The 23,193-nt window shown below is 45.1% G+C and overlaps 1 protein-coding gene across 1 annotated transcript in view; it reads right to left on the bottom strand.

The window, feature by feature from the left end:
* Nucleotides 1–446: 446 nt before the first annotated feature.
* The window catches only part of Col15a1 (collagen, type XV, alpha 1), a 93,789-nt gene continuing 71,042 nt past the window's right edge, over nt 447–23,193 (bottom strand). Inside the window, exons 25-40 of the mRNA XM_013023359.1 lie at nt 19,591–19,644; nt 19,435–19,494; nt 17,986–18,054; nt 17,834–17,875; nt 15,856–15,901; nt 14,134–14,214; nt 13,662–13,711; nt 13,067–13,159; nt 11,562–11,706; nt 10,075–10,139; nt 8,741–8,869; nt 8,575–8,634; nt 7,842–7,898; nt 3,517–3,702; nt 2,122–2,237; nt 447–1,141 (exon numbers count right to left, since the gene is read on the bottom strand). Of these exons, the coding sequence (XP_012878813.1) occupies nt 928–1,141; nt 2,122–2,237; nt 3,517–3,702; nt 7,842–7,898; nt 8,575–8,634; nt 8,741–8,869; nt 10,075–10,139; nt 11,562–11,706; nt 13,067–13,159; nt 13,662–13,711; nt 14,134–14,214; nt 15,856–15,901; nt 17,834–17,875; nt 17,986–18,054; nt 19,435–19,494; nt 19,591–19,644 (1,467 nt within the window). The 3' untranslated portion in view covers nt 447–927. The remainder of the gene's footprint in view (nt 1,142–2,121; nt 2,238–3,516; nt 3,703–7,841; nt 7,899–8,574; nt 8,635–8,740; nt 8,870–10,074; nt 10,140–11,561; nt 11,707–13,066; nt 13,160–13,661; nt 13,712–14,133; nt 14,215–15,855; nt 15,902–17,833; nt 17,876–17,985; nt 18,055–19,434; nt 19,495–19,590; nt 19,645–23,193) is intronic.

Below are 23,193 nucleotides of genomic sequence, written 5' to 3' on the forward strand. Positions count from 1 at the left end.
TCAACTTTTCCAGCAAGTCAGAGTTATATAAACACATGCCACACTAAAATATGATTGGGTAAAAATAATCAAACTCTTACAGCATGCTGGCAATAATATTTAAGAGGGAGGTAAGAAACATATTAAAGTCTGATGCTATAAGAAAATACACATAAGGAGCATTTAAGCATTCTGTTTCTTGGAAGGAACAGCAGTTGCAAATGATAAATGTGTGGAAATAAAGTGTTTGATTTGCACATAACTTAGAAAAGGGATAATGGCCAGGCCTTTATTCCTAGCTATTCAGTTAGCTGAGATCTGGTAATTCAAAGCCAGTTCAGACAGGAAAGGTAGTCAGTCCACAAGACTCTTATCTCCAATTAACCACCCAAAAAGCTGAAAGTTGCAGCTGTGGCTCAAGTGCTATAGTGCTATCCTTGAGCAAAAAAAACAACCAAACAAACAAACAAATAAAAAACAACTGCTCAGACCCTGAGTTTTAGCCCCAGGACCAGAAAAAAAAAAGAAAAGAAAAGGGATAATGTCTCTAAACATTCACTGTAAGAAAACATGAAGGACATCTTACACTCAACAGCCATGGTTAGAAGGGGGAATCACTTTTTGAAGTGATGCAATAAGAAAGGTGATATTTTCTGTTTTGACCATAGCTTTCACCTGTGTTGGGATGTGTTCAGCCAGCACCAGCTTCCTGGAGAATCTAGCACCAATATGTAGATCAGATATGCCTTTGATCTGAGTCCTTTATATCTTTCATTTTGAGTGTACTGAGGTATGTTTTCTTTGGTTGCTTTTATGATGAATGAGTAATTTTTTTAAAAAATACTGTAATATTTACAACATTTAAACAACATTTTAGATTTCAGTGTCAACTCTTCACATAAGAAAAAAATGGAAAACTTTTTTTTTTTAAGACTTATTGGAAGGTTGTTACTTCCTAGCGTCAGTCATCAAACTGTTTTCGATACACAGAACGATTAGCTTATTAGCACAGCTGTATGCCCTCTGGTCCAGAATCTTCCCCGAGCTTAGTGATGAGGCCAGTCCTGTGACTGCCATGTCTGCAGTTCGCCATGCTTCACAGTATTTATCCTCAAGACGGACACCGTGTGTGTTGGAGCCATGCCAAACCACCTTCTGGGGCCTAGAAAGTAATTTTGCCATGTTATATTTTAAATGACACTTCCTTGTGGTTTATCTTGGTAATCGACTGGCATTAAGCAAATCACATTAAGCTCCACCTCCCTCCAAAGACTCACGCCAGATCCCCTGTTTGTCCTCACAGCTCTTTTCAGCCTTGTATGAATACACTGTACTCCAGCCATACGCAGTTGGCAGGCATTTCCCAATCACACCTCTGCTTTCATGGCTCTGAAGCTTTGCTGCTGAGATCCCTTCATCTAGAGTGGTCTCCAGTTTACTTTCAGACCAGTGGCTCATTGTCTTTCAAATCCCATTAGATGCCTCCTTTTACACAAAGCCACCTCTGATTTGTATTTAAGTAAAAATGAATGTATAATTTGTGCTCCTGTCGTCTTCCTTGTTTTTTTTCTTTTCCATTTTTCAATAATCATATACTGTCTAGAATCATAGTCTGTGTCTATCTGTCCCTGTAGATTGGGAATGCATTAAGGGTAGGCCAACCATTTATTTCTGTGCCCACCCAGTCTGGCACTGGACCGATGATAAAGAGGACCCTGGGGAATAGGTGTGCTAAGTTATTCTATGCTAAAAAGCACATGTCATTTTCAAAGATTTCAAGTGCAACTCTCAGGGTAGAGTTATGGGATCAACAAGTTGTACCATTTACCACTTGTTAAATGCTCACTACAAATGCTATACACTTCTACAAATATTCATTTTATCTGCATGGCGATCCTATGGTGCAGATATGTTGTCTTGGTCATCTGATAGACAAGGTAATTGAGGCTCAGAGAATGGAGGTACCTTGCCCAAAGTCTCAATATTGTTTTCTGGCTCTAAGTCCAGGGCTTTCCCTGGGCCCTCATTTGTCTCACTGTAGCTCTCTGATGGTTATATCCTCAAGGGGAGACTGATAAGACACCTCACCATTAGTCTTCCTAAATCATCATGATATAGAAGTGGATCACCACGCTCACTTACCAAGAAGGATCTGTCATCACATCTCGGCCATCAAAGGAGTATATTGGAATGTGTGTATTGAACTGACCTCCATTGCCAGAAAAAATGGAGTCCCAATTGTTAAAAAGTACTTGGCCCTGTAAAGACAAATGCTACATTAGACTACAAATGGACTAGCTTGCTCCTCAGTCTTCAAAACCCAGATGCCACTTCATACTGAAGTCCCCAGCCCCAAGTCCAGAGTCATGATGAAATGGAACTTGAGAAATACAAATCTATATATTCATTAACATACATACATAGATTGATTTTTGTAGTCAGTCCTTCTGGTTTTACTCTCTTCTTAAGGCGGTATCTCTTATTCTATGTAGGTAGAAGACTCCTCCCATGAAGAGTCTACTAAATTCTATTATTATTATTATTATTATTAAAATATTATGCACATATACTAAGCTTTAAATTTGTACCATTGTGCATGGTACAGAGGTGAAAGTTCTTTTCCAGAACAGAAGAGCCTGGTCTCTTGCAGAGACCAGAAAGCTAGCAGATGAGGGTGCTAGAGCCATACCTGGGAGAGCAGGTGGAGGGTGCTGGCTATGGAGTCAGGATGGGACTTACCAGTCTTCATGCTCAACACTGTATTGTTAGGTTTACAGGGACCGAAGGGGCCTGATACACTATTGCAATCTAGTTGGCTGCCAGGACACAGGATATGTGTGACTACCAACCAAGCTGTCCCTCTGTGGCCTCAATCAGAGGCCATGGATTGTATAGGATCCTTGGGTTATGGCCATTTCCATGTTATAACCTACTCTTATAAGACCTAGTAGCCAGCAAAAGAGGCAGAGAAAGGTCTAGCAGGCAGGGATAGCTTAGCTCTTAGAAAGCACCAAGACAGGATGAAGATGAAGACCCTCTGCTCTGGGACCATCACTGTCTGTTTTGTTCAGTGCTACTGAGCTTAAAGCCATCTGGAAAATACCCTTGGTAAAACCAAGAGCCTTAGACACAGGAGTCAAAGAAATAAGTGCAAGTTTGCAGTGACTTCTAACAAACGGCTCTTCCTCTGAGTCTCAGTTTTCTCATCTGACAAACTGAGAAAAGAATAGTTCTCATTTTTATCAGAAATACCTCCTCAGCTAATAGATATAGTGCTTTATAATAAACAAAGAGCTTGATAAATGAAAGCAGTGGTTATTATCCCCTGCCTGCTCCAAGAGCCATCCAAGCGGGAAGGTCTCTATAAATAGGAGGAAACTGCGGACCAGAGAGGGAAAGTTACCTGCCCAAAGTCACATAGCCAATGAGGAAAAGAGCTGGGCTTGCACCATGGTCAAGGTCATGGAATGGCAAACACTCTAGTTCTTGTGGGGACGGTCATATGAAGAAGGGAGTGGGAGGAGGACATGTCTTTACCTTGAGGTTCACTATTGGAAGGCTGTATCTCTCTGCCTTCCTCACCACTGTGGACAGATCTTGCAAATGGGAAGATAAAAATGCTCGGAAGGTAGACATCAGTCCTGCAGCCCTGGCCTGCTTGAAGCACAGAAAATCAGCTCGGATATCCCCAGAATATGGCATGTTCAGAGCAACCAGGTGCAGCTGGAAAGAGAGAGAGGAAAGACAGCACAGTCAGCATTAAAGGTGCTCTCCAATACCGTGACCATGTCATATCCCCAAGGAGACCCCAGCCTTTGGAATGGAAGACATGGTGTAGGCAGGCTCAGTTCACCTTCACCTGACCCTGCAGCTGACCATCCCTGTGAAGGATGGTCAGCTGCCCATCTCAGCTCTCTGAACAGCCCATGGGGTGTGAGTATCTTCCTTGGGTGACAAAATAAAGCACTTTAGAATATTGAATCTGACCTATAGATGCAAGAGCTCTGGGTTCACCCCGGTTCAGTCTCCAACACGAATTTTGGCTGCTTTTATCCCTGGATCTCAGAGCTTCCTCAAGCTACTGCTGACTCTCCTTTCTTCCCTCTCCCAGCCCCACATAAGAGGCCAGGGGTAAAAGGGAATTAAAATGGAGAAAGATATGGCATTTAGTACTAAGATTGCTTGGGTAGAACCTTCTCGCTCCACATTCCTACCCCCTTGTTGAACAACCACACTGCAAAGCCTGTTCCCTCACACACAAGATCTCTCCAAACCCAGTGCTCTTCTACGGCCCTGTCTCCCAGCCCTTTCTTCCGTGTCTCTGGAATATAGTTCCTAACCAAGGAACACTGGTGCCTTTGTCCCTGGGTTTCAATCTCAGCACTAGGGAGGGAAGCCTTGCAGGTACGGATCAGGGCCCAAGTCAGCAGAGAAGAAAAACGCTTTTTGATTTTTGTTTGTTTTCTTGTTCGGTTTTGAAGTGCTGAGTTTGACCTGTCAGGGTCTCTCCATGCTAGACAAGCTCTCTACCACCAAGCTATACCTCCAGCCTAGGAAAGCATTTTTAAATATCTTCAGCCAAAGGACCTGCAATAAGCCCCGCATGGGAGACAGGAGGTGGTTGGTGTTTCTCTCCCTGCTTCTGCGCTATCTCTCAGATCAGAACAGAGACTGCATGTCCCACTTTGTTGGTCTGCTTCCTCTTTTCAGGCTTCAGCCAGTTGGCCACAGCTGGCCATGAGGTGCCATGTCTACTCTACACACTGCCCTTTCACTTGCACATTTGGTCCTCTCACCCCCTTTTTCCCTTCCACTTTGCATAGGACAGCTTCTAAGGCCTGCTTCCACTCAGTTGACTCTGCCCTGGTTCTGTCTTTAGCACCATACTAGATGGGGGTCCAGGTCAAGAAGCTCCCAGCCACGTCCTCTACCTCCAATGGTGATGAAGTTTCTAATAGGTCTTCTAGTGCCAGCATGGGACATTGGATGTCACCAGTCAACAGGATGGGAAGGGATCTGTGTGCTACCCATTTTCAGCACAACCACTGGTAGGCCATTAACTTCAATCTCTTCTCCCTCCACATATACCTTGGCTCTCAGATGTCTTCAAATCTGACTACATTGCCCCAATTGCCTATTACCTTCTCAAGCATCTGAATCACTGCTCCCCTTAGATAAGGGCCTACAGTCTGATCAGTTCTGGCCAGTAGGATTCTGGGGCCTCATCTAAGGCCACTTACACAGGCTTGACAGCATGAGGTTCCCCAAGAATACCTGAGAATGGTTCAGGGTGTGAAGTCACCCCCTTATCACACTCCAATTATACTCTCCATCTCTCCTTCTCCAAGGAGACACATAGAGAAATATCTGGGATAATTGCTATTTCTGAACAGTAAAATTAGGGGCTGGTGTTTTCTGTGTCTCTACTAACTGGCCCATTTTGGTAATGAATAGATATTATTTTAATGAAGACAATCATGTTATAATAATGAACATGTTAAAGTGGCCATTGTGTGGGTAGTTGGAGTTTTGGTAGAGTTACACCTTTTTTCCCCCTTCATTCTTTATAGGCACTGTCAAAATTTACTAGTATGTATTACTATGTATTTATTTTCTTTAAGTAGTTTTACAAAGGATTTCAATTCAACACACACATATAACTCAGGATTTATAAAATACTACCCTATGAATCCATTAACTACTTGCCATAAATTTGTGTGTGTGTTTATGTGTATGTGTCTGTGTGTGTGTGTGTGTCTGTCTGTCTGTCTGTTTTTCTGTCTGTCTGTCCTATTGGTGTGTGTGTGTGTGTGTGTGTGTGTCTGTCTGTCTGTTTTTCTGTCTGTCTGTCTTATTGGTGTGTGTGTGTGTGTGTGTGTGTGTGTGTGTGTGTGTGTGTGTGTGTATCTCTGTGCCAGTTCTGGGTTTGAACTCATTGCCTGAATGTTGTCCCCAAGCTTTTGTGCCCGAGGCCAGCATCTTAACACTTGAGCTACAGCTCCCCTTCCAGATTTTTGTTGGTTAATTGAAGATAAGGGTCTCACACACTTCTCTGCCTGGGATGACTTCAAACTGCAATCCTCAGAGCTCAGCCTCCTGAGTAGCTAGGGTTAGGCCTGAGCCACCGGTATCCAGAACTTTCATTTTGAAAGGCACCTATACCAACCTCTCATTTACTCTTCAATTGACTCTAATGTTGTTGGCTACTGAAATGCTTTGCTCTAGCTTCTAAATTTGAAAGGCACATTTTAGTTCTTGTTCTGGGCCTCCTGGCAGCCTTCACACTCTTGTCTAGTAACTTGCTTAGCATGCTTTTTTCCTCTCAAGCCTCTGAATTTCCTTCTCTTTCTTCCATTAAACAAAACCATTAAGGTTTTGCTCCCCATAGTCTAATTCTTTTTCACTGTATATATTCTTTTTTCAGAGACCCTACCTACCATCCTCATCAATTGCTATTGTTCTGCTGAGGATTCCTGAGTTAATGTCTCTAGACCAGGTTCCACAGCAGGTTTAGCCCTTCATAGCCTACTCCCTCCCAGTTATCTCTACTTGGGTGGCTGAGAGGCATTTCAGATTCACCATACCCCAAGGAAGGTCCTCCTTGGAGACAGCAGCCTTCTAGGACATATGTTTCTGGCATCTGTCAAGCCTAGGTCTGTTCTTTGAAAAGTGCCGCTGTTAAAAGAGTAGTCTTAGGCTTTCAACCTCAGCTTCTAGCTGCTCTGGATTGGACTGCATTGACAATGTATGATTGCTTCAAGATATACCACGGAGACTGTCTTTGCTAAGAATCTGAATTGAGTCGGGTGGTTTGGGCTCTAAAGCCATAAGGCCACAGAGAGTTGGAGTCAGAATGAATGCCTGGGCAACACAAGCGGATGGAGTCTTTGTCTGTCTATTGGGGGTGTGCTGGAGGGAGGACAGAAAGTGAGACTTGGAGAGTCTGAGGTGCCGGGAACGTAGACTAAAAGTCAGGAAAGAGACCCCAGGTCTGTGTTTCTGCTTCTGTGGTTGAGTTCTACAGAGTTTCCATAGTGATTTGGCTATGATCTTTATTTAGGCTAGCAGAGGGATGGTGTGAGAGTTGTTAGGCTCAACAATGCTAAGTGGTTCTTAGGAAGGAACCCAGGAGCCCTGGGTCACCCAAGTAGAAATCTGGACATTACTCCTCATCTCTCATCCTCATAGCCACACCTGGGTCTCGCTTGCCTCCTCCTTATCTCTCCAGTTACCTCCATAGTCACTGCTGTGACCCTAGTTCAGACAACTCAGGAGCCACCTAACTGGTGTTTGGGCTCCTGTTTCTGACTTCTTTAACTCACTTTCAGTGACCATTGTCATCTGATTTCCCCCCTTCAGCCCCTCAGCAGCATCCCAGTGCTCACAGGAATAGGTCAAAGTTCTTAAGTTGGTTTACAGATCTTTGATGACTAGACATTGCCTCTGTCAATCTCTGCATCCAAAGCTTTCTCCTTCTCTACCTTAAATTGGGCTCCCCTGGCCAGGCTGTAATTCTTGGATTCTGTCAGGAATGTACAGTGCTTCCCCTTGCCTCCCTCTGGTCCATCTTTTCTGTGCCTAGAATTCCTATTCTTTCTTCACTTGGCTCACTCCTGAACCCAGCTGTCCTTTAGCTTTTAGTTCAGGGATCACCTCCTCCAGGCAGACTTCCTTGACTTCTTCATAACCCCAGCATCTTGGGTTTGCCTTATCCTAATGCTTTTGGCCCTGTCTTACAATGGTTCATGTTTTATTTGACTCTCTCACTAGCATGTGAGCATCTTGACAGTAGGACTAGACACTAAGCACAGGGTCTAGCACACATTTAGTGTTTGCAGAAGAATTACACGAATTGTACTTACAGCAGGTCTCTCATAATTGCCACTTATAGGGCTCACAGGAGGCGGGGGGTGATATGGCTGTGAGACAAAAGAGAAGCAGAAACCTTGTGACTATGCATCAGTCTGGAACTCATTTGGTCTTGTCTTTAACTGTGACTCTCCAACTGTCAGGGTTCCGTGGCCATTCTCAGGAAAGGAGGGGATGTTCTTAAGACCTTTGAAAAAGTCTTGAGCTGAAGAGCGGAAGATCATGCTTCACTGCTGACATGTTCACTTAATAGAGCTGGTAACCTCTGGGAAGCCTCACTTCTGCCATTTGCAAAAGGAAGGGGACACAGTAGGGCAGAAGCAGTAGGCTCAAAGATGGACCATGTCAGTTGCCTGAGTTTATTTGCTTTTTTGTGCTAGTACAGTACTGGGCCTTGAGCTCAAGGCTCAAGCTCTCGCTCAGTTTTTTCACTCATGACTGGCATTCTAGCACTGAGTTCACACTTCTACTTCTGGCATTTTGCTAGGCTAAGATTCCCAGATTTGTTGGCTCTGGCTAGCTTTGAACCATGATCCTCAGATCTCAACACCCAGCTACTTGCTGTGTGTTCACAAGGCAGGGGATGTAAAAAAAAGAAAGGGTTCTCCCAGAATGCTTGCACTGATTGATGATTTCACAAGTAGGAAAACTGAGGCTGGGTGTCAGAGGAATCAGGAAGCACTGACAAGAGGAAGGTTCCAGAGGCATGTCGGGGAAACTACTCACACTGCTGGAAAGTGCAGGTGGTGGGAGGCTATTGACAGGAACCCGGATCAGCTCTCCTAGCTGTGAAAAAGGAATACATTGAAGATATGGCAGCAAAATGGCAGGTCCCCGAGCAGGTGATGATTTTTTCCCAAGGTGGTATTCATTCAAAAAGTTTGAAAATCACCTGTAACTTTTTCCAACCATCTCGGACACGAACAAAAACCTCAGAGCTGTCCCTCAGGTAGATGAATGTTCCTTCTATGACCAGATGTGCTGTCTGTAGCATATCATCCATGTTGGCAAATGCTGAGATCTGAAAGAGCATTTGAAATCCGCATTTATCAGCGGAACAGGCACCACTTTGAACAACCAGCCCCCTTTCATAAAGCCAAGTAGGAGCCAGACTCTCAGACGCTTAGTGAGACCTATAACTTCACTAATAACAGAATAGCGTTGCTTTGAAACATCACAAATGGATTAAAACACAAAAGAGAAGGTCTGCAAGTACAGAGAAAACAACAGAGCTGCCTTCGTTGGGTTTTTGGTTTTAGCAAAATCACTGGTGAGTTTTGCCTCCTCCCTATTTATTTATGTTGCTGGATGGCATTAACATTGGAAAAATGGTGTCATGTTGCTCCTTATCAAGTTTTAAACAAGTTTTAAACTTAACAAGTTTTTCTTTAGGGGTAAGAAATGCAAGCATAGCTGGGTATGGTGAAACATGCCTATAATCCCAGTACTCAGGAGGAGGTAGAGGCAGAAAGTTGACCAGTTTGAGGCTAACATAGGCTACACAGTGAGACTCTGTCTAAAAAAAGAAAAAGAAAGAAAGAAAAGAAAAAGAGGCCCAGAAAGCAAAACAAACAAAAGAAATGCCAACAAGTAGACAATTATACTTACATCTCCATTTTTGTAAAATATAATTAGATACATGATAGAAAAAAGTAGGGCCTACTTTCTCTGTCTCCAAAATTGCAAAAGATTATAAAATCCAGAAAAATTAATCACAGAGTATGCCTAGGAATCCTGACATACTTGTGAGGTGCTTGTTCATTTCTGTGCATTATAATACACTACACTCTGCTTCAATGAGCTATGGAACAGCAGGTACTCAAGAGATGTCCCTTCGCAGAATAGAGAAAGCAAAATGATCCAAAGTAAATCTGACTGGCCAGCCCAAACACCCACCCTGGTATTCTACATCCTTGTGCTTATTATTTTCATAAAATGTTATTGGTTCTTGCTAGAACATAGTTAATGATAGATGCATAGAGTCAAACTTTAATATCAATTATTTCATTTTCTTTTTACTTAGAGTCAAACTTTAATATCAATTATTTTGTTTTCTTTTTATTCAGCCATGTGAATGGATGACAAATTACCTTCTACTGTTGATGGGAGTTGTAGAATCCTACTTCCTAAACAAAGAGATGCTACCCCCTAAACATTCTAGCCTCCATTTTCTGTAAATCCATCCAAAATGGAATGATACATTAACTACATTGATAAAATACTGACCAAGTTTCTGGGTCCAGGAAGCCCTGGTTCTCCTGGAGGGCCGGGTGGGCCTGGAAGGGCCACAGCTAAAAAAAAGCAGAAAAGAGAAGTTATACAGCATGCTCCTTTAAAACAAATGAAACAAAACAAAACCTAACTTCTTCAGTGTCTGCTGACCTCTGAGAGGAGAGGAATGCTCACATCGTAGCCAGCCCACCCCAGGGATGCAGGCCATCCCAACCCTGCCCCTGCATCCTTGGGACTCTGAACCAAGTCTGGGAGATGCAGGGCATCCTATTCCTGCACCTGCATCCTTAGGTCTCTGTATCACGCATGAGATTAAAGGCCACTTTGATTGGCTCTTCGTGATGTATCAAGTCTTTTTCAGCTTTAAAGTAAATACATCTCTTTCATTATTATTTGTAAAAGCCAGTTTAAGTTGCATTTTCTGTCACTTGCATCTAAAAATATCCTGACTCACACAACTGACTTCACCCAGGAGACAGCATGTGACCACTGAACAGAGGAAGAGAGGAAGAGGGCTCAGAAAGAGGAAGAAATGGGACAGACGGTGGGGGCGGCATGCGTTGTACAATGACAGGGGCCCTGGCTTTGGAGTCAGGAGACACAACCACCAAAGTGCCTGATTTGTCGATTCTCAGCTGTTCAATCTTGAGGATACAGAAAAATTTCAAGTTCTATCAATCTGTGTTAGACATAAATAGGTATTTCCTTCTTCAGGACTTTTTCATGAGCCTTCCTGCTCTGGCTGGCTTCAAACTGTCATCCACAGGTCTCAGCTTCCTGAATAGTTAGGATTATCAGTGCAAGCCGCCACTAGAACCTGGCTGCTTTCAGCTTTTTAAGAATCACTGTGTCCAGTATTGGGTTGGAATGGTAGAGTACAAGCCAAACAAATAAGCCAATCAAGGGTGCAAGACCCTGAGTTCTAAGCCCAGTGTTTAAAAACAAAATAGGACCCAAAACCAAAAAGTAGAAGCAACTCAAAGGTCCATAAACAGATTATCCATACAATAACATAATATTTGGTCATAAAAAGGAATACAGAATACACTACAACATGAATAAATCTTAGAGTCACTATGAAAAGAAAAAGAAGCCAGACACAAAAGGTCATGTGTTGTCTGGTTCCATTTTTATTCCAATTTTATGTCCCAAATAGGCAAGATCTTAGGGGAGAAGTGGGGAGAAGTAACTGCTAATTGACACAAAATTTCTTTTTGGTGTGATAAAATGGTCTAGAATTAGACAGTGGTGATGTCTGCCTGACCCTGTGAATATTACTGAGTTGTGTGCTTTAAATAGGTGAATTTTATGATGTGTGAATTATATCTCAATTTAATAAAAAAGGAAAAAGAAAAGAAAGCTGGCCCCATCCAGAAAATAGCCCTCTGTTACACAGTATGGTTTTTATATGCTGCTCAGGTATAGACTGAGCCCAAGCATTGAGGTGACATGAATGATGGCACCCTTCCTAGTCTACCAACCTGAGCCCAGGATAGCTGGAGGTCCTGGTGGCCCAGGAGGTCCAGGTGGCCCAGGGGCACCAGGTCTTCCAAAGCCAGGTGGTCCGGGAAGGCCAGGAGTCCCTGGGGGTCCTTGGGGCCCAACAACAGCCTCTCCTTTCTGACCCTGTGAAGGCAAGCAGGCAATAGCAAAAGAATCATTAATGGCTAGAAGTCTTGCCTGGTCCTGTATGAGGACATACATAAGAAGTGAGTAAGTTCTAGCTGCTGTTGTCATTGTTCACAGTTCTGAGCACAATCTCAGGTTTTGTAGGCCCTTCAATGCTAAGCCATTACGTAGTTAGACGAGAGTCTTAAGAGCCATGGACTCCAAAAGGCTCTAGGAGATCAAGAGTCTATTCTTGATACATCACAGATGAAGGGTGCTTCCACAGGGGAAAGGTTGTGTCCCCAAATCATAACACAAGTTAGGGGCACAATGAGAAGTAGGAGCCTAGTTGTACCCTTATAGAGAGCTCTGAGACCAACTCAGCTCTGGTCCATGAGGTCAATAATGTCTTGGTCATGGTCTTGTTGGAGACCTTTTCTCTCATGGCCTGGAAAACCTCCCTCCTCCTTAGAAAATTATGTCTGTCAAAGAGCTTCCTCTTCAGTTAAAAATTCAGAAGAGAAGCTGGGTGTGGGTGGCTCATGCATGTAATCCTCGCTACTTAGGAGGCTGAGATCTGAGGATCATGGTTCAAAGCCAGCCTAGGCAGGAAAGTGAGTGAGACTCTTATCTCCAATAAAACTACTTAGAAAAAGCTGGAAATGGCGCTGTGGCTCAAGTGGTAGAGAGCTATCCTTGAACACAAAGAGGCCTAGGGACAGCATGTAGGCCATGAGTTCAAGCCCCAGGACTGGCAAAAGAAAAAAAAAAGGAAAATTCAGCAGAGCTCAGTGCCAGTGACCAAAGCTTATAATCCTAGCTACACAGGAGGCTAACTTCTCACAAATGAGGTTCAAAGCCAGCCCTGGCAGGAAAGTCTATGAAACTCATATCTCTAATTAACCAGCAAAAGAAAAAACAAGAGCCAGAAGTGGAGCTGTGGTAGAGTGTTAGCCTTGAGCAAAAAATGTTCAGGGATAGCACCCAGGCTTGAGTTCAAGCCCCATGACCAACACCAAAAAAAAAATCAGAAGATCCAGCTGGCTTTTCTAGAAATATCACCTACATCTTCCATTCTGTCTTAATTGTAGCATTTTGCATTGAAGCAAATTTCCCACAATGCACAGAAATAAGGCAATGTGATTAGTACTTAAAGTTAACTACTTACAGCCTGGGCAAACTCCTTTCCATCCATGGGACTCAGCCAACTTTCCCAAACATCAACAAGAAGTAGGGAGAGTGGGCCCAGCCCTATTCCTGCCACCAGCCTGTACTATACCTTGACCCTTGGCTCTCTGCATGTCTAGTCAGACTGAGGACCTTAGGGAATGTCATGATGAGTCCTTGGGGAAAATGACCTAGAGAGGTCATTACTTACAATCAAACCTGGGTTTCCTGGCAGGCCTGGAGGCCCAGATACAAAGAAGTTGCCATTAGGATCTCCTCTGATCCCCCTGTCTCCATTCTCCTCCTGGAAGAGAGAAAACATAAAAGTATTTCAGGAAGACTGTGGATGAGGTCTCTCCAACATAAGCCCAAGAAATTGGATGCACAGGCTCCTCTAGTTTGAATGTGTATCTCAAATTCCCTATGTTGGAAACTTAATTCCCCAAATCATATATGAAAGGCATTTGGAGGTGAGATCTTTGGGAGGTAGTTAGGTAGTGAGAGCTCTGGATTAATGGCTCTGGAATTATTCAGGGATTAATGATGGGATTACTAGGGAATGGTTTTGCTCTAAGAAGAGCTGTTTCTGGCCTCCTTCTGCCTCATTGTGTGACATCTCACATTACCTAAGAACTCTGCCGAGTCACCGTCAACAAGAAGGCCATCACCAGATGTGGCTCCTGATATCTCAGCTCCAGAACTGTGAGCTGAATAAACTTTTATGCTTCGTGAATTACTTCACATACAGTATAGCAATGGGAAATGGACTGAGATAATTCATCAAACGTTCAGGAGAGAATACTTACCCTCATGCTGTTCAGAAAATGTCTCAAGTAAGTTGGATCCACTGGAGGACCTGAAGAAGAAATGTTTCATAAAATTCACAATCGTAATTTCAGAAGTCACAAAACAAAAATCGAAAAGCTGGTAGCCAGGGTTATTTCCTAGTAGAAGTGGCCCTGTGATGGCTTAGTTGGGCTTGACACTAGATTTGGTGGCACCCATAGTCCTAGTCCAGGCCCAGCAACCCATACCTTAGACAAAGACTTTGGTCCTCTTTGGACCTCATTTTGCATATAAAACATGAACAATTCATTGGAAGTTCTGGTCTCCCTTGATACTGTTCCAAGTCCATGATTAGGTCTTGCTGGCATTCAGAGTAGCTTGTGGTCAGAATCGTGGAGTTAGTCTCATCATGACTAATCAGTCAAATCACAACTCTGCAGCCTTTTCAGGACTAAAAATCAAAGGCAAAACTTAGATAAAGAGCTAGAATACCTGGAGGTCCTTGGGCTCCTTGGTCTCCTTTCTCTCCCTTTGAGCCAGGAATGCCCCAGGATCCTTTTTCTCCTTTAACACCTGCCACCAAACACATGTACACTTAAGAAAAAAAATTATTGGAAAGCATCTCATTTTATATAAAACTTTTCTGAGACAACTGAACCCCTTTAGCAAAGTTGACTCAAATAAAACTCTCAGTGGGTCTAAAATCCTTTACTAAAAGATGGGGAGGCCAGAGGTTGAAGCTTCAGACCCACTTCCTGACCTTGAACATCTGGATGCATCTGGAGAGACAGACACAGCTCACAGTAACACAGGGAGCTGTGGTAGAGAGCCCAGTAGGGTGCCATGCAGCCCAGCAGGGGTTGCTGTGAACTCTCCCTGAGACACTTCTATTAATATAGACTGAGGCTCAACACCAGCTCTCAAATCTGTCTCTTCCAGTCTCAGGTTACCTAGGCCTGTGCAATCTGGTGGGGTGAGGAGCAGAGGACTCTCCCAGGAGCTGGCTACACAGGTCCCTGAGGGTGCTGAGCCATCTACCCCAATTATAAAGCTGGTAGATTGAACATCAACTACAGCCACACTTTGCCCTCCCTCAGAAACAGCAAGAAGCACCACTCAGGTGGCACTGTTTCCTGCCCCACCCTCTCCACTACTCTGAATGGGGAAGTAGTACAAGGGCGCCTCTGGAGAGTAGCATTTGAGAAGGGATGGGACGAACTTCTTCCCCACCAATGGGTGGCATAGGCAGGAGATCTTTGAATTCTTGATCTCCAAGAGACACCATCAATCAACCTCCCAAATGTAGAGATTTGGGTTTAGGTTTCCCAAGCACTGGGGAAGGATGTGAATGAGACTCAGAAGTATGATGGCTTCTGCTAGAGGATCAGGGAGCTGTAAACACATCTTTTCAGACTCCATTCCTGCTGGAGGATCTGTCTGAGACTCAAGGCCTGGCCAGCTGGGCTATGGACGACTTCTATGGCATGCATAGACCCTCCTGGGACCATAGATAGCTAGGGGAACTTACTCATATTTATTTATTTCAGGATCTTGCTATGTAACTAACCCTGGTTACCTCCTGCTTCAGCCTCCTGAGTTCTAAGATTATAGGTACACCATTACATCCAGTCTATCCTGCCCCATTCTCCCTTCAGGTCTGGGGATGGAGCCCAAGGCCTCACCCATGCTAGGGAAGCACTGGACCTCGGAGCTTCATTCCCTGCCCGGGGGTTGTGCATTTCTAACAAGCTCCCAGAAGTGCTGGTGCTGCTGGCTAACACAACACTCAGGCCTGGGGCTCATGTGTTCTTACAGCTCTTCCTTGTCTTCCCTATTAGTATACTGTGCTCTGCTTGATTTCCATAGTTACTTTCATGTAACAGAGTTTAAGAGCCAAGGGGGCAGGAATAGCCTGGCATCATGTGTCTGGCATCAGTGAAGGTCTTGTAAACAGGTTAACAACAGAGTGAACACACAAAGTGTTTGCTGATGTCGTGAGATGGGTACGGCCAAGATGTTCAGAACTGACAGAAGTGTGACCAGCTCATGGCCAAGACACAGCCTGGGCTCAGTTGCACTGCTCCTAGCAGAACCCCCAGTCCTTCCTTCCCCCTCCCCACGGGCCCAGCACTAGACACATAAACACCATCTTCTTCACAGACGTGAAGTCAGGAAGGTTTCACAGAATGACTCAGCAAAGAAAGGAGCATGTACCATGGAAGGTGACGAGCTCTGGGTCCCCAGGATGAGTGGCATCCACCTGGAAAGACAAAGGCCAGGTCAGTCCTGCCCTGACATTTGAGCACAGAGGTGGCCGCATTCTCTTAGCCCTCAACGAACAGACTTCCCAGGCCTCCAGTAGGGATGCCCTTCCAATAGCTATCCCTGGGGTAGACAGAATACAGACCTACTGACCCAAGGAAAGGGGAAGTCTGGGGCTTTTAGCCCATAAAATGTGGCAGTGCTGGTTTTAGTGCTAAGCATTTTGGAGCTCCTTACTTATCAGTTGGGATTGATTGACACATAGGTAAGGCCTACCAGTCCTGAAGCTGGGCTAGCTGTCAGCATTGCTATTGTGTATAATAAAAGGATAGGTGCTAATAGTACTGATGACCGGCAGTCATCAGATGGGAGGGGCTATTCTGCACTCCTCATTAATTTCAGTGGGTCTCTTGAGTCCCTGCTATTTTTTTTATAATATTCCTTACCAGGTCTTTCCCTTACCTGATGACACAAGTGCCATCTGCTACCTGACATTTAATAGTCTACCATCACCTTTTTTCCCCAGGTGACACAAAGTGAACTTAGTCAGCACTCTCTATAAATGAGGGGGGGGCTGCAGCTGCATGGGGGTCCCCAAGAGAAGATGGCAGGTAGGCTCAAGGGAATTTTCCAAGGGGGGTGGGTAGGGAGAGAAAAACAACCCACATTTATTTCTAAGTTGAGTAAACAGGTTGCAGTGATTCTAAGTTCCTGCACTGCAGAGGTAAGCTGTGGTAGTGTCAGATGGGCTGAAATTAGAAGGTGCTTGTGAAATGCTGGATGTGTTTGAAATGCCCACTTGGAGAGCTGGTCCCAGTTTCCATGGCATCCAGCCAGGCAACATGAAATTAAAACACTCACCAAAAGTCCTCTGAGCCTATCTTTGGCATCCTCTAAGTGATTCCATGACCCCTAAAGGCTATGGCTAACTGCAAAGGGCCAAGCATAGGTCATGCAATTGTAGATGGCAGTCACATTTTCATGAAACTCTACAGTGCTAGGGGCTGTCTCAAGCTTGATCCATCTGAAGCCTGGAATCATGTAAGTTTGGAATGGGCTTCTGGCACTCAGACAGTGGGTCCCAGGGCCAGCCCACTGCCTGTAGCAGGCTGTATTCTCTCCTTCCACCTAAGGAGGCCCTGCAAAGACTTCTCAGGAGGGTCTCCCAGTTACCCACACTGCAGACTTCTCTTTGGGTCATTGGTATAAACACACAAGCCCACAGGCCCTTTCTTGTACTGGTGGATCCTTTGCCTTTCAGACAAGAGCTTCTGCCTCAAAGGTCAGACAGAGACAGATGGCAAGGTAAAGCGTTCAGCCAAATGGTATTATTTCTGAACCCCCTGAGCCCAGCCTCATCACTTCATCCAATGAGGATCCTACTTCGAAGTGCATTTCTGAATTGTCATTTGCAAACTCCAGAGAGCAGAGACCACACCTTCTAGTTTACTGTGTTGCCAGGGCCTAGCCGAGTACTTGGCATTGGGTTAAGTGCTCAACAAATATTTGTTAAATAAATGAATGAGTGTGCATGCTTCCATGACTCAGGTTGGTGCATGGGGGTAGGCAGTGGCTACAGGTTGATACTGTTTCTTTTTCCATCTGTGTTCTTTCCGTCTCTATTTGGTCTGAGTTTATGCTCCTCTAGCAGGAGTCTAAGATGGTCACACTCACAAAACCCACTGCTGTATTGATCATATTAAAAGAACCCAGCAGGAACACCTGAGCTGACCCAGCGTTTTCCAGCACCATGGTCTGCTCTCTGGGAGCTTGTAGTCACCTCAGGGAGACTGCATGTGGGTGATGGCAGTGGCTCAAGAGGACATCCAGGGATAAGAAGGGCCCAAGGCAGAGTCTGGTCTTTTCCTGAGTTGCTATCTGTTCAAAGCTTGCTTTTTAAGGCACAGATTTGGGACTGTGTGTTACTTACAGGTGTTTTGCAGTGCGGCCGGGCAGGTACTGGGAAAACAGCCTGTGGGAAGCAGAATGTAAGAGGTGAAGCTGCCAGGAACCCCCAGCTCCAGCTCAGGTCAGCCCAATGACCCCCTCCCAAGATCCACCCCCTTCCCCATCCCAACTTACACCTTTGATGTTAACCACTGCTCCAGGAGGTCCAGGGGGGCCTGGAGGGCCAGGGGGACCCGGTGGGCCCTGAAGGGAGATAAGAAAAACCATAGCTGGATTTGGGGGGGGGGTGCTAGGGTAGGAAGACAGAGACAGCTACCGGGAACTTCCTCCAAGCTCTGGGCACATAGCAAGGAAAAGAAGGCTCTCTGAAGCTCTCTGAGGCCAATCTTGATCCCAGTGCACGTCTACATCTCTGGCCTCAGAAATGCAAAACTTAAAAGTTTTAGAAATGTAAAACTTAGATAGAAGTCATTTTCAAAGCCAAGTCAGCCTGGCCTTAACCTCACAGAACTTTTTTTTTTGGGGGGGGGTGCCAATCCTGGGGCTTAAACTTAGGGTCTAGGTGCTGTCCCTTAGCTTTTTTTTTCTTTCCCCCTAAAGTCTGGTGTTGTACGCCTTGAGCCACAGTTCTATTTCTGGTTAATTAGAGTAAAAGTCTCACAGACTTTCCTGCCTGGGCTGGCTTTGAATTGCGATCCTCAGATCTCAGCCTCCTGTGTAGCTAGGATCACAGGCGTGAGCCACTGGCTCCAGCATCATGCAGTTTTCCCCCTCTCTTACAGCAGGAGAGCCAAGGCTGGGATGCACAAGCTCTTTATGAAGGTATCCACTGAGCATCCAGTGGCTAGATACACGTGAGCCAGGCCTAATGCTTGAGGACAACAGTATTTCTGAATTTCTGGATATGCAAAGTGAAGACAGTGCATTGCATACAGAAGCAGCAGTGGTTTAAATAATGTTTAAAAACGCTCAAGAGCTAGAAGGCCTTCAGTGGTGACCTTCACTCCTATAGGCCCTGGGTTGGGCAGTGTCAAACAAGAAGGACCCCACAGAGTATCTCCTGGACAGCTAGTCATCACCAGAAGTACTTGAGTCCTGGACAAGCAAGTAGCACAATGTCTGGTCCACAGTAGTTGCTCAATTAACACCAGATTCCTTTTTCTAAGATCCTAGACCCTGCAGATGTCCCTGGCATTTGCTGTCTTGTCAGGTCTTCCTGAGTAGCTGACTGACCACCTTCAAGGTTCACTCACAGGCACTGATGGATCCCTTAGTGACCAGCCATCCCTGAGACTGTGTGCAGTAGGGAAGGATAAGATACTCCCCTTGACCCTGGATTTGGAACTGCATCTCCAGGGCATACCCAGACCCCTTCTCCAGCCCTGTTTCTGAGGTTTGCAGTAGGAGGCTGATACTTGCTATGGTTCTGTAGGTACTCAGGATGCTCCTGGGGGCCAGCAGGGTGCCGGCCTCAATACCAGGAAGGTAGTGGCAGAAGAAAACAAGCCCTGAACTTGCAGTCTGCAAACCCTACTCACTGAGCCCATCCCTCCCTGGTCTGGACTCCCCACCCTGGGCTCACCCTCCAGTGACACAGGACAGGGCAGTGATTGTTGTACTCACAGGTCTGATGACTCCACTATCTCCTTTAGCACCTTTGAGGCCATTCAGTCCTGGGCGGCCCTGAAACCCACAGGAGACACTTTAGTAAGACCCTGCCCGCAGGTGCACCTGGCCTGGTGTCCCCTTAGATCCAGTCTGCAGAGCACTGATACTCACGGGTCTTCCCGGAAGGCCAAATTCTCCTTTGTGTCCTGGTGGTCCTTTGGGACCCTAGAGGCAAAACAGACACCAGACTAGAAAACAACCCAAACTCAAGGTCCAGGGGAACAGGATGTTTGGCCTGCTTTTGTGGGCCACCCGTCTGTCTTCTTATCTCCTGACTCTTTTTCAGCTAGAAGCACTCCTCAGAGCACCCTATTTTTCTGTAGGCTCCCTCTATTCCAGACCCTGGATCCAACTCCTTATATGACAAACTAAGGGGCAAGTGGTCAACAGTTCAGGGGCTCAGCTCCCAGGTATCCATGTACCTGGGCTGGCTTTGCCCCATGTCATATATCACAGTGTTCTCCGCATCCTCCATTCTGAATAATGCAACCAGCTGTATGATAACCAAGATAGGGTTCCTATCCTTAAGTGTCTGGAGGATCAGTCCTGTCCTGACACCCTCATGCTCTAGCAAGGCCCCAGACCCCTGGGTCCTAGTCAGTTTTCAATTACTCCATCTCTACCTTCTTGAGCCACTGCCCTGTTCCACGCTCCTGTCTTTGGTGTCTGGATATAGATGACTTAGCCTACAAAGCCAATGAGCTACAATGATGTACCTCTTTCCAGAATACCCACTATCTCTATGGTTGGATCTGCCCCATCTCCCAAAGAAATGCCAGGTGTAAGCCTGAGGCCCTCCAAGTCCCTTCTTCTTATAAAAGAATTACCCATGGCAAAGAAGGGCCGCACTGGAACAGGATCTGTACATAAAATTCCCAGACAAACTCCAGGAAAGGGAAACAAGAAGGTCTTTCTTTGTCGCTGTTTTTGTTTTATATTCTTTTTGTCTTGTTTGTTTATCTGTCTTTGGAAGGATATGGGGGGGCAAAGCAGAAATGGAGAGATGAAGGGTAAACAAATGCAGCAGTGGTACTCACTGAACACTGTGAAAAATGACCTATACAACTTGTGGGTGTGTACGAGAGGGAAAAACGGGGAGAGAACAGGGAAGGGGAGACATTGTCCAAAAGGAAATGTACTCATTACCTGACTTATGTAACTGTAACCCCTCTGTACATCACCTTTATAATAACAATAAACAATTGTTTAAAATTTGCAGACATTATTCTTAGGGAAGGAAAATCCAAGATAAAAGGAGTAACAGAGTACACGCTACTTGGTTGGCAAGCTCTAGCTCAACATTAGACAGTTCCAAATGTTCACCTGCAAAGGGAGCATGTAGACATCCAGATTGTCTGGGTTGGATATGCATTTCTTTCTTTCCTTCTTTTCTTCTTTCTTTCTTTTGAATTTACTTTATGGTTATTATAAAGGTGCTTTACAGTGGGGTTAAATTTACATGTATCGAGTACTGTGTACATTTCGTTTCATACAGTGTCATCTTTCTCTCATTCTCTCCCATTGCTTCCCTCCCATATCCACCCATGAGTTATATAGCTTACTTTCAGTGTGTTCCATTGCTTCACTTTTTCACCCTTTTTCCTTGAGTTATGTGCCTCCCCCAGACCCTCCCACAGAAATGCGCGTAAATATACTGTACATAAGGTAAAGAATCATCAGAACAAGAAAAACAAAATTAAAAAACTCTTTTGTTTCCATATCTTGGGAGTTCATTTCAGTATTATACTATTTTAAAGATGAAGAGGCGCTTAGGCTTTGCACCCTTGTCTCTCTCCTAAGACTAGCCTCTTTTGGTCTAGAATCCTGTGCAATTTGGCATATTCCAGTGCATTTTAGATCTAGCTTCCACATATCAGAAAGAACATGTGCCATTTGTCCCTCTGATCATGGCTTACTTCACTTAACATGATTTGTTCTAGTTCCATCCATTTCCCTGCAAAATGACATTAGTTTATTCTTCCTAGTGGCTGTGTAAAATTACATTGTATATAAGTACATTTGTGGGGCATCTGGGTTGTTCCCATATCTTGGCTATTGTGAATAGTGAACAGCAATCGACGTGGTTCATGATGCTCAGCTAGTGCTCTGCCACTCTGAGCCCCAGCACCACATCTAGGATCTGCATTTCTAACAAGCTCTCTAGTGATGTGGGTGATGATGGTCCATGGATCTGGAGCAACTACAAAGGAGTTGCATGCTATGCTGGTCACTAAGTCAACAGCTAGCCCCAGATGGCATCTTTATGCAAATTAAAAGGTGCCCTACTACGTTTGGCAAGCTGTGTGCAGGCTGGCCTTCTGCGGGATAACTGCCATGGCCATCTGCAGCCACCTGCTGGCCCCCATGGCTGTTAGTATTTCCCACAATATTAGAGGTTAATCATTTAGGAATGAGGCCTTTAACTTCTTAGCTACTTCACTCCAGGGTGTCCATTCTGCCTGACTGCAGAGACCAAAGGCCTCAGCAGGTCTTTTGAAGGACGTACCTTTGAGATTATAGGCTATTTCACTAAGGACCTATGGTTCACAACCAGTTGATTCTCCTTCCTCAGCCCTGGGGGTTGAAGGAGAGCATCCAGTTTCAACCAAACAGACCACTTAGACCATTCTGTATTCTACAACGTTTCAGGAACCAAGGGCATTTTGTTTCTTGGAAGGCACTCAGCTATGAGAAGGGGAAGAATCTGGACAGGCTGGCCTCTGTCTCCCCATCCTTGCAATTTGATGTGGCAGTAGACAGATTATTTCATATTTTGGGCCTCAATCGCCTAGTCTATAAACAAGTGCTCTGACGTTCACATCTGAGAGTCAGGAGGATGAAAGGATGCTTGTGAAGTCTCACACAGTATCTGCCTCATAGTGATGTTCTACCTGAACTTCTGTCACTTGGGAAAAAGAATATATGACAGAGAAGTTTAGGGTTCATCATGAGAGAAAGAATACTTAGGAAAATGTTCCAGAAATCCACATGTGTTCTAGAATTCTAGAACAGCAAGGCCAGAAGAGCCTATGGTACTGTCTAGTTCTGGACCCATTCCTTCAAGGTGTAGATGAGTGCACAGACATCCCCACAGAGGAAGGCAGTCTCAAAGCCTCATTGCAGGTGAGCAGCTGATCAAGAACCCGAAGCCACAAGCCAGGAGAGGGTTTTGCAGAGTTTCCTTGGAGGGCATCGCTGCAGTTGGCAGCCTTCAGCATAAAAGTAGGATGCTATTGCCTCTGGGGCTCAACCCCATCCAAACCCCTCTCTACCAGACACATAGATTCACTGCATGTCTGAGGCCCCAGGAACCTGCGTGCTGGCCAGGGAAATGTGCTAGAAGTGTTCATTATCCCGCCCTCCCAACTTCAGCCCCCAGCAGGAAGATACCAGTGACCTTCAACTCACAAGATAGCCAGTCACGGTATGGATGCCTGTGGGTCCCTGAGTCACTGCTTGGAGGGGAGAGGCCCAAAATCAAATAGCCACAGAGGAATGGAAAAAAGTGAGAATGCAGCTGCTGTGGGGTACAACTACTAGATATTTTTCTTCCTTTTTTATTTGGAGACAGGGTCTCTATAGTCCTGATTGGCCTCAAACTTTCAGTCCTCCTGCCCTACATGCCTGAGTGCTAGAATGACATATGTGTACCACCATGCCTGCTAACCCTTGAGACTTTAATGTAAATGCAGTTTGTCTACCCTTCCTTAACAC

The sequence above is a fragment of the Dipodomys ordii genome, unplaced genomic scaffold (genome assembly GCF_000151885.1).
Source record: "Dipodomys ordii isolate 6190 unplaced genomic scaffold, Dord_2.0 Scaffold67, whole genome shotgun sequence".
Taxonomy (NCBI): domain Eukaryota; kingdom Metazoa; phylum Chordata; class Mammalia; order Rodentia; family Heteromyidae; genus Dipodomys; species Dipodomys ordii.